This window comes from Neolamprologus multifasciatus, chromosome 20, assembly GCF_963576455.1.
Source record: "Neolamprologus multifasciatus chromosome 20, fNeoMul1.2, whole genome shotgun sequence".
Lineage (NCBI taxonomy): Eukaryota > Metazoa > Chordata > Actinopteri > Cichliformes > Cichlidae > Neolamprologus > Neolamprologus multifasciatus.
The window spans coordinates 9,110,832-9,122,096 of record NC_140458.1 but is presented as its reverse complement, the minus strand read 5'-3'; the positions used below and the strand labels follow the sequence as shown (position 1 = coordinate 9,122,096).

Below are 11,265 nucleotides of genomic sequence, written 5' to 3'. Positions count from 1 at the left end.
TTTAGAATTACATCATCATCCTCAAGTTTTGCCTACTGCTCTTGGATTCTTGCTCAGGTTATGCATTTTTCTTACATTTATAACACATTTTTAAGGCGCTACAATATTTTTCTGTAGACTGTATACTGCTCAGTAGCACAGTCCATTTTTTGGACATGCTATGTTAACATTAGGATATGTACTGCGAGTGTTTTTCAACCCCTTTGGTGTTTTTTTTTTTTTTTCATTTTAATATGCTTTACAAGAGTCTGTAATTTAAAAGCCATTTTACCACAAAGAAAAACTGTTTTCTGGCTTGCTCTGTGCACTCATGTGTCCTGCTAAATTATCTTAAAGTGCTTCATTGACAAGTGTATACAGTCATGGTAAAAAGTACACTATCTATTCCAAGGTATTGCATGTGAGGACACCTGGTCCTTGTCAGGTCTATAAAAATTGGGTAAATACAGCACGAGATAAACAAAAAGACAACGTGAAATTATTCAAGAGCTACATTTTTAAAGGATAAAATACAGTTTCAAAGCAAAGGAATTCAATTTCAAAATATAAAATTCAATTTAGTGATGATCATTTTCAAACCAATAAATTCAATTTCAAATTAGACTAATTCAAATTCAGTTTTTAAAAGCATTTATTCATGTTACAATTCAGAATTCAGCAGAAATGAGGTTTTATTTTCGGAAGTAGGTAAAAGGAAAAGACAGTGGCCGACAGCGCTGTAAAAAAAACGGTAGACATGCGCTTAACAAGCAAGCGAATAATGCAGAGAACAGATTTTTAGACGGGAAACTTTTCTTGAAGTATACTGAGAGAGCGAGAGAGAGCTGTCCATGAAGTGTGATTTTTTATCGTGGTTGAAGCGTAGTTTGGATCTTCTTTTGCTGCTGGTTCAGTCAATATTGTTTGGCGAGAGATAAAACCTGCAGCTCAGAATCTAGCGCAAAAAAGACAAACACAAAGCAGGGAGAAAGGCGACTTTGCAGAATCCATGTACCTCCTCTCATTTACTGTTTTAGCTGTTTGGTGGTTGTTGAAATTTTGTGAGGTTTAACCTGAGATTCTGGATTTATATTAAAAAATCGATTCAGGATTTTGTTATCCAAGCTAGAATCGATTTAAATCGATAATCAAAACCCACCCCTACTACTAACCACAAAACAGGTTTTCCCATTTCTCATAATACCATCTGCATCAAGACTCCACACAAGGCTGAAAATGTTTTACACACCAGTTTTCTACATTGGGTTTATTTCTGATCAAATACCCTGCACTCCTCACGCCTCGTGCTCGTCGTCGCTCCATGCCATTTGCCACCCCATTAGAAAAAATCCTGGAAACGCCCCTGTTCACGTGCAAGCTGCCATGTCGCACTTTTTTTTCTTCTTTTGCTCTGCGTGTGCACAAAGTCACAAATTATGCATATGTCAGCGAATATGATGCAAAGAAAACAATGAAAAGAAAAAACTACCGTTGGACTGAAGCTCTAGGCTCTTGTTTTCACTTTTTAAGGGAGACGGGGGAAGTATGTAATAAAGCAACATATTTGTAGGTAAACGTGTAACTTGCATGGTTTCTTTGCTCTCTAGCAACCCATTCTCTTCGTCCTACAGATAGTTTTTAGGGATTTGAGCGCTCTGTGCAAATATTAATAAAGCACCAGCCCAACAATCTAGTTGTTTATTTGCAGTTAAATAATCCCCGGCAGCGGCACTGTATAAAGCAAACGTAAACCTAAAATGACATAACAAAACATTAAAATAACTTCGGGTAATTGCAGAGAAACAGCTCCCCTTGAGGAAAACGGCAGCGAGCCAACGCCCGGCAGTGAACTCCTCCGCTGGTTCCTTGTCCCTCCCTCTTTTAGAGTTTCCGCAGAGCTTCTGTGGTAGTGCTGGAGTCCAATAACCGCATTTCAACAAGACCTCCGCTCGGAGAAGTTGATTCATCCACCTGAGGGGAAAATAACGACTCGCCAATTTAAGCAAGAGCAACGATAAACCGCACCAGGGCAGAACTCTCTAAACTTTCCTCCACTAAAGAAAGAAAGAAGAACATTTGTTTAATCTGCTCGTAGTTAGGGGTCGAATACACGCAGCACACTGTCTGTTTAGTGAACTTTGATAAAGTACAGAATGGCCGATACAAGTGCGTCCGGCTCTCCCAGCTGCGTGGAGAGGCTGAAAAGCTACGTGAAGACCCAGAAAGGGTTCATCCTGGCAGCAGAAATAGTAAGTTTGTTCTCACTGTGATATTTGTGTGCAGCTCTGCTCTGACGATCCACGGTTAACGACTCACAGATATGGCTTTAATATGCTGCGTGTAAAGCTCACTTGTAACTAATCAATAATTTATAGATGGCTAAGTGGATTTATGTTCTGCATCTATTGATTTTTTTTAATCACTAATGTGTCATTTTCCCTTTGCTCGGTTTTCTTCTATTTTGTTATTCACATTTCTCACTCTAGTCTCTATAAGGAATGAAAAGTATGTGCTTTCTCAGAGGTGAAGGGATTCCACCTGTCACTGCTGCTCCACTGTTTTTGCTTTTGGCACCAAGGAGCTGAAATGCTGATCATTAAAGGTCACATAGGTTAACTCAGCCCACCGTCTCACGTGCTCACTTACAGGCTGGATATTGTCTGTAGCCAGAGTAGCAAAATGCAAAGTATATCACATTATTGGTAGTTTAAAGGCTCATAAAAGGATTTTCCATCCCACATTATAGGTTTGCACATCTGGCTCTGGTTAACAGGACTGCATGCACCCCGCAAAGGCAGGAATAGAAGTATAAATGCAAACAACCTACAGCTCCTAATAATAAACTGTCGTAGTGGCAAATTAAAATGACTTCCTGTCTGGGAATACTGTTGTACTTTACTGTCCTTGACCACTATTTTCACATGAACGCCTTTGTTTGCATTTCACAGCGGTGTGATCTCTTAACACATGAGTCACTTTAAGCTTAAATACTTTGCATAAGTTCCGTATTGTCAGTGGATCAGTATCTAAGTAAATTTACTTAAGTACTGTACTTGATGTCATTGCACTTCCCCTGCTTTTTTTCTCTGTGTTGCAATTTACAAGCTAAGATTTTTGTTATAGATTCTAGTCAGCTGGTGAAATATAATGCAATGTATGAGAATGCAAAACAATCAGCACCACTTGGAGACTCATAATAAATTCCATATGCATAGTAATAAGACAACAGTACGGATTAAGTAATATGATTACAGAAGCTTTGGAATATAGGACTTTTACTTGTAGTTGATTATGTTTCCTTCAGGCAGAGACTGAATACCTTTTAAAGTGTTTGTCAGCTTCACATTAAGCTCTTGAGTCGAAGTTTTATCAGATCACCCTACATGACTCGAGGGAAATGACTTGTGTTAAAACAACCAAACAAACATTAAACTGTACAAATTGCCAGATATTTCCTGTATGTTTCTGCTTTAATAGGTTCACTGTTAACATAGATCCCAAATATGTAATAGCATTTATCCACCCGATAAAGGATAAACTGAACATAGTAAATTGCAAAGACAAAAGGAAAAACAAATAAAACTGGTCAGCATTAATATCCAAAACAAAATGTATTAATGCGGTCCACTGAGTAAAACGGAAAATGCGCTTTTTTTTTTTCGCCGATCCGACTTTTTGCTCTCATAGCTCGACAAGCTCATTATAAAGCAGCCCCTCAGATGTTGGTGGTCAGTACTCTGCCCACTGTAAAACCTTTCCCCCCCCAAAAAAAATCCGCTTTGCCAGATAATGGAAATTCCAAGCTGCTGTGAAGTTTTACCCTGGGAACAAAGAATGCGTGAAATGTTTAACACACACATCTCTGGTCTGCCGTTCAAGGATAGGTTTGCTTTATGCTTCACTGAACACCCTTCATAGTTTTTTTTCCTCTCCTACTCATTACTTTACTGGAAACTGATAAACTCAGACGGAAGTCATCTGATGGTGGATATCTGAAATGCTTTGGAGTGTAGGGAGAAGGACTGTGGGAGCAAACAGGAAGGCCAATGTGATTACTGCTTATTATGGGTGTTTCCAGCCTAATAGGAAAAGGGGTATCTCATCCCAGCAGGCAGGGATGCAGAAGCATGGCAGTTGTTAAACCAAAAATGTGAAGGAATAAACTTCCTGACTTCACGCACAGTATTTTAGCCTCAAGGTTTCAGTGCATCACCAAATTAGGTTTAGACCTATTTTTTTAAATTCTGCCGGTAAGAAGCATGACCATGCATGAACATGTTTGTATTTGCAGAGCAACTCGCAGGTCACAGTCACTCCCATGTAGCGCACGCTTCACATGGCACAGTTAAGCCTGTGGCAATGAGTTGTGATGAGCTAATTAATGACCTTGTTTATAATATTAAGAATGTGAACTAGTTCAGTGATTGAAGAGTGGAAATCCATTTTTAGTGATTCAGGTTTTTTTTGGGGGGGGGGGGGTGAGTGGGGAATGCAACGTGTATAATGGGTACAAATGAGTAGTTTTAAGTAAGAAGAGAGATGAAATAGGACTTTCCCTTCTTGCTCTCGCACACATTCATTGACTTCCCTAGCAACTGTTGCTGTTTGGAATGGCTCTGCACTGTGTACTACGTCTTTGCCCTCATGTAGCTGCTGACTATAAATAGCCAGCCGTTCACAACAGTTTCCCTCCCAGTCAATTCAACGAGAGCAGCTTATTTTTCTGATTTGAAAAGATCCTGCCTGGGATCTTTTCAAGCTGCCTGGTGCAAACAGATCTACTGCTGTGTGCAAAACATAAAGGTGTCAACAACTCAGAGAATTTCTTGTTCAGAGAGACTCTTGTGTAGTGGGTGTTTCTCTGTGCGACGGCCTCCTCAGTAGCCACTGCTCTCAGAGCAGCCGCCTCGAGTCCGAATAGAGCTTCTTTTGTGTAGGGCCTTGGCCTCAGCCTCCTGACTGCACTACAGAGGCAGCCTGTGCCAGTCTCAGGAACACACGAACTACTGATGCATCAGAGTTGCTGGCTGGCTGTTTGTGTGTGGGGAGGGGAGGCTGTAGTGACAGATGTAGGGGCTGGTGTCAAGTCAGTTAAATCATGCGTGTATCATATAGACTGCTGTGATTTGACACTGTCTCCTGAGTCGTCTGTGTCTGAGAATAAAACATTGCATTGAGTGCAACTGCCTTTTTTAGATGCATGTCAGAGTTAAGAGTGTGATTTTATTTAGTAAGTATTACACGACTATGATGAATGTAACCATAGATTATGATGTGATGTGCTTTCTTTAAAAGGCTCTGGGTCAAAAAAGAATCATACCTAATATAAGATTTAGGGTAAAATAGTAAGTATATATATATTTTTTAAGTGTTAGGATGCTTACGTGTTTAAGACCTGCAGTGATTAATTAGTAAATTCATTAGTTAAAAGAAGGAATATCATTTTTCATTCCTATGCACCATGAATTTAATGTTTTCAGTGGGTTTTAATGTAATTTCCCCTTTTCCTATATATGCAGTCTTGTTTTTTGGCACGTGTGTAAGTGGCACAAACCCCGCTGTGAGGTTTAAACACAAATGTGCAGGAAAAGGATTCACTGAATGTTGTCACAAATCAAATAAAATGAATGCCAGTTAGTGTGTTTTAGCAAATATAGTTGTTATACTTTTGAACCTTTGAAGTTTGCTCTCCTTCACGGCTGTTATATAACTTTGTGTGAAAGCATCTGCCCACACAGTTTGACAGCGGCAACAATAGCGATATTGAAAAACGGACTGATAGTGAGCTGTAGGCTGCTTGAGTTTATGGTTTCTCCACACTGGCCGCGTTTCATTGGAGCGAGAAGAATGCATGCTGACTTTTTTTTTTTTCCCTTATATGGAAAAATATGATGAAACAATCACTGGCTGTAAATCTAAGATGAAAGCAGCGTGTGATAGACAGACACTGTGCATTATGCTCTGTTCAGTTGTCTCACTCTAATAGTATTTTGTCTAGAAAATAATTTGTTAGCATGAATAGCTGTTGTCATGTGAATGTTGGCTTGGAAGTAGTCAAGTGGCTGCTGTAAGCAGAATAATGATGGCTTTGTTGGAGTCATTTACTGTCCAGCTGGACGTGACAGCTCTATAGACAGATTATTTTCTGTTGCTGTGTGACGCTACAAAAATGTGCAGTCCTATCTCAGAGAAATTGCAGCTGATTTTTATACCTGGAAATTCTAACAGGGTAGAGGAATTTACGCAGTGTGGGTGTTAGTTTCCTGTGAAATTTACACTCATATCAAGTCTTATCTCCTCTTTTCTCTCATCTCTGTCTTAGCTTGTCAGTTTTATCGTCATCATCTGCTATGCTGCTTCCGTGTATGGAGGCTACTCTGCGTTGGCCATATGTGAGATGATCTTCTCCATGATCTTCTTCGGCATCTTCATGATGGACCTGGACAAGCAGATCCTAGTGATCAACTGGGTCTGGACTGTGAGTCCGCACACACATAACTGCATGCACACACACTGACACATTTCTGTGCTAAATTGCATAATGCTTCATCTTTTGCTTCCCTCTTTTGTGCAGGATCTGTTCCGTGCTGGGATTGGTGCCGTCCTCTACATCATCACCTCTCTGGTCAATTTCATTGGAGGATCTGGGGATGGAGCTCGTATTGCAGGCGCGGTTCGTTAAGCCAGAATGACTCAGCCTGAGTTCTTAGCTGCATACTGAATCTGCTCATATTTATTTCTCTGTTTACTTTGACAACTGATGGCTGTTACCACTGACTAATTTTGGTGCTGCCAGTTATACATGTGAAAACTGAATGCCTGGTGTAACAAAGGTTTTTTGTTTGTTTGTTTTTTAAGCAGAAAAAACCAACAACCCCATTTTAAAGTTGCTTTATTATTAGCTTTTGCCTTTGAGCAGGATACACCTGTAACCTTTAAAAACTTTGCATGCAGGTTGCAGATATGTGGTGTCCTGTCCAGTATGATGTCATGCTTATATCACATGTCACAAGCGTGATAGGGACCCAGGGACCCTGAATTTGATAAACCCTTAAGAAGATGAGTTATTGTAGTTTTTTGCCACTGGATGTACTGACAACTGTCACTGTATTACTTTGGTCATGAGGTCTGGCTGAAAATACAGCTGCTCTCACTGAAAACACTCAGTGCAGATTCACAAATCCTCAGATGAACAATGAGCAATTTTGACAAGTCCCTTTGAGTGAGAGAAGTTGATCATTCACTTATATAAAAGATGGAAACAGCTTGTGGGTCGGAAAAGTGAAGCCAAAGCAGAAGTGTCTCAAACCTGCATTCTTTGTAATGACCAGCAGGTGGCACTTCCTTTTGGTTATAGAGATATCAGGCTATATGGATGATCTCAGTAAACACTTTGATGAGATGGAAAGGGCAGTGCAGCTTATAGTATGTGGAAGTGTTAATACAGTTAATTTCTTACTGGAAAACTGAAAATAATGCATGAACAAAATGGTAAGAGTGAGCCTGTAACTGCATCACAATCTCTGTTTCCTTTTACACTGAATCAGAGGACAATAAATATTATTTTGTCAGTTTTTGAAAGATTTGTTTACTATTTATCAGTTTACTTTTTAAAAAATGAACTAAGTGGGCTTGTTATGCTCCTAATGACAGTAGATATTCTGTATGTTAAAGATAAATTTCACATCTCATTTCCCCACCACAACCATCCTTGTGGTATGCTATGTCTACACGTAGTCTTTTGTATTAATCACGTGTTTAGTCCCAAACATGTGCTTTGCAGCTGCATATCAGGCACAAGCCTGTCCCCACATTGGCTTCTTCATGAACCAAAGTGTCTAATAGTGTGAAGAGCACACAGTCTTCTGGCACTTAACTTTAACAAAATACTGATAATTTATTTAGATTGTATTTGTGTTAGTTTTGATTCTGATTGTCAGTTCTTGCTTCTTAGGTGTTTGGCTTGATTGCTGGGCTGATATTTGCATACGACACCTACACAATCTTCCTCCAAGTCAAAAGTAACAGACAGCACTCAGCAGCTCCAACTGGTGAGAAAAACACAGTTTTTGTTAATGCATTCAAAACGCGTTCTTGGTTTTATTTGATATGTGCAATTTTCTCTAATGTCTTGACTGTTTTTGTTTTTAACAGATGACAGAGTTTAAATGTTCTCAGACAGAAATACTTCTGTCAAGAACACAGAAGAACCAAAAGCAGTCATTTGGGCAAAGGTTAACAGAGGAGCAAGTCAGAGAGGAGGATGGACAGTAAAATGAGCAAGTCACAGTTTAATAAATACTGCTGCATGGCCTGAACAGATGAAATGTATCTTAAAGAATGAAGCCAGAGAAGAAGATGACATAGCCTTAATGAGGGGTGCTGGCATCTGTCTGTATGTCTACTCCATGAGGGATTCCCCTCTCAAACTTTTATTCCAACCAGACTAAAAGGGGAAAGCTGCCAATAATAGGGAACACTTTGATTAATGCAGAGAGATTATGAAAGAGCGACCTAGCACTCAAAGAATCCTCAACCAATGCTTCTGAGATAATTCCATAACAGAAAAGATGCTGGTAAAGTATAACATCCTGGGGGATAAAAAGCTTTTTAAAACATTATTTTGGGGGCAGCAAACTCATAAAGCACTCTTTTTTCCAGGTGTCCCCTTAATCACTGAAATAATAGTTCATTTTCATAATCCTTTATATATCTCCCCATATAAGTGCCCAATGGTCTTATCAAGATGCCAAATGGCCAGACTTGCTTCTAGAAGGACACTGGATGATGTCATCATGCAACTTGTCTAATACACCTGTCTACTGTTAATGGACTGCTGTAGTAAATAGTAACTGTGTTATTTGGGCTTCAGAAGCAACTGACACAGAGGTGGTGCTTTTTGAATCGTTTAATATTATAAATTTCTTCTTCGGGGACTTTTTTTGTACTTTCTCAGCTGGTTAAACCTTTGCTTTTCTGTTATTTAATAGTGTTCTGTGTGTTTTACAGTCCCTTAAAAGTCTGCTTCAGAGTAACCAGTTCCCTCACCATCTTCCGTTTCATCTTTTGTTTCTAAGTACTAAAAAATTTGATTTCATTTTTATTAATCAGCAATCTTTGGCCGTTTTTCTTCTAGAGTTTTGGAATTTAGGAACCATAGATAGCCCATTAACTAAACAACCACACTTAAAATGACATCATCATCCTCAAGTTTTGCCTACAACTCTTGGATTCCTGCTCAGGTTATGCATTTTCCTTACATTTATAACACATTTTTTTAAGGTGCTACAATATTTTTCTGTAGACTGTATACTGCTCAGTAGCACAGTCCATTTTTTGAACATGCTATGTTAACATTAGGATATGTACTGCGAGTGTTTTTCAACCCCTTTGATGTTTTTTTTTTTTTTTCATTTTAATATGCTTTACAAGAGTCTGTAATTTAAAAGTTCGAAGGGAAATAAAAGCCATTTTACCACAAAGAAAATCAGCTTTCTGGCTTGCTCTGTACACTCATGTGTCCTGCTAAATTATCTTAAAGTGCTTCATTTACAAGTGTATACAGTCATGGTAAAAAGTACACTATCTATTCCAAGGTATTGCATGTGAGGACACCTGGTCCTTGTCAGGTCTATAAAAATTGGGTAAATACAGCACGAGATAAACAAAAAGATGACGTGACATATACAGAAGCAATCCTGAGAAAAACTAAATACGCTCCCATGATTCAGTCATGGAATGACCTTTACTAGCTATAACTTGACGTAATCATTTTCCGCATGAGTTTCCCTCGTTGCTGTGGAGGAATTCTGTCCCGCCCTTCTTTCCACTATTGCTTCAGTTCGTCGAGGTTTGCAGGTATTCGTTGATGAGCGGCTCTCTTAAGGTCCCACCACAGCATTTCAGTCAGGTTGACGTCTGGACTTTGACTGGGCCATTGCGACATCTTCATTCTTTTCTATTTTCTTGTAGATTTGCTGGTGTACTTCAGGCAATTTTTCTGTTGCATGACCTAATTTGAGCAAAGCCTTAGCTGTTGGATAGATGGCCTCAAATTTAACTCTAGATATTACTTATACAGCAGAGTTCATAGTCAAGTCATTGACTGCAATGTGTCCAGGTTTTGTAGCCAACAAGCTGATCTAGACCAGCTCAAATCAACACCTCTACAACGCAATTGGTATGAGGTGTTTGTGTTCAAATGATTTTGTGCCGTGCTTACTTTTTGCATATTGTGGCACTGTGTATTATGGCCAAACATCTCCACTCTGCACACATATGTTCAAAGGACTTCCAGAGGTCATGTGGTTTGTTCAGCTGCAACTTTGCAAATCTAAGTCATCCTGTCATGTTTTTTTTTTTTTTTTTTTTTTTTTGTGACAGAAGAGTCTTTCTCCCTGCAACCTTCTCCCTTCCAAACAAGACACATTTATTAATCTTTTTCCTAATTGCACCATCATGAACTTCAACATCTAACTGAGACTGAGTCTGGGATGTATTAGTTGGGCATCCACTCCTGGAAAGATTGGCAATTGTCTTGAATATTTTCCACTTGTAAATAATAGTTTTCACTTCAGAATGATATATTTCAAATTGTTTTGAAATGGTCTCATAATTCTTTTCAAACTGTTGGCAATCAAGGAAAGGTCATCAGAGATCAACCCATCAAAATTGATGGGCTGCTTGTCTTGTATTCATTTAATTTTAAGACCTACAAAGGACCAGATTCTTTTCATTATGACATGAAATGTAAACTCTTGAACGAGGAGGAGGATGCACTTTCTTTTTACCATGACTACATTTTAGGTACTGTGCATTTGTACTGTAAACTGTTTTATATTTCACTGCCACTAGATGGAAGCAGTCTGCAACTCTTCTATTGTGAACTGTTTTTCCTTATAAGCCACTAGGTAAGCCAATAGTGTAAAACCATCTAATATCAACAAAGTTATGCTGGTGCCCCTCATCAGCAGGACAATATTCAGATACGATCGGAAATTACTATGATTTGACACAATTCCTGCCAGGATCTGAATGACCTTGTGCAAACGTCTGTGATCTGTAATCTCGTCTGAGTTTTTTTTCTCTCTCCCCTAAATATTATTATTTTTGCAGTTTGTGCATGCTGCCCCAACTCTTCGTTCTGAGATTACAGTGTGTTTATATAAATCCTTTCCTACTTTGTTTTGAGCTTTGATGCTGCTGCCTTCGAATTGCAATAACCATTTTGTGACCCGTGTTATTTTAAAGACCTGCAGTGGAGTGATAATCCCTTGTTTGGGGTCA

At 39.0% G+C, this 11,265-nt stretch overlaps 1 protein-coding gene across 1 annotated transcript; it reads left to right on the top strand.

The window, feature by feature from the left end:
- The first annotated feature begins 1,787 nt into the window (after positions 1 to 1,787).
- On the top strand, positions 1,788 to 9,466 carry plp2b (proteolipid protein 2b). Its single transcript, XM_085144838.1, has 5 exons — positions 1,788 to 2,228; positions 6,302 to 6,457; positions 6,554 to 6,652; positions 7,934 to 8,030; positions 8,134 to 9,466. Exons 1-5 carry the CDS (start codon positions 2,133 to 2,135, stop codon positions 8,145 to 8,147), a joined length of 462 nt encoding a protein of 153 aa, XP_085000964.1. The 5' UTR covers positions 1,788 to 2,132; the 3' UTR covers positions 8,148 to 9,466.
- Positions 9,467 to 11,265: the final 1,799 nt, after the last annotated feature.

Excerpts from the sequence above, each read along its gene's own strand:
- plp2b (XM_085144838.1), top strand. The coding sequence starts at position 2,133 with ATGGCCGATACAAGTGCGTCCGGCTCTCCCAGCTGCGTGGAGAGGCTG. Across the intron at positions 2,229-6,301 it reads TCATCCTGGCAGCAGAAATA|CTTGTCAGTTTTATCGTCAT; the intron begins GTAAGTTTGTTC and ends TCTCTGTCTTAG. Across the intron at positions 6,458-6,553 it reads TGATCAACTGGGTCTGGACT|GATCTGTTCCGTGCTGGGAT; the intron begins GTGAGTCCGCAC and ends TCTTTTGTGCAG.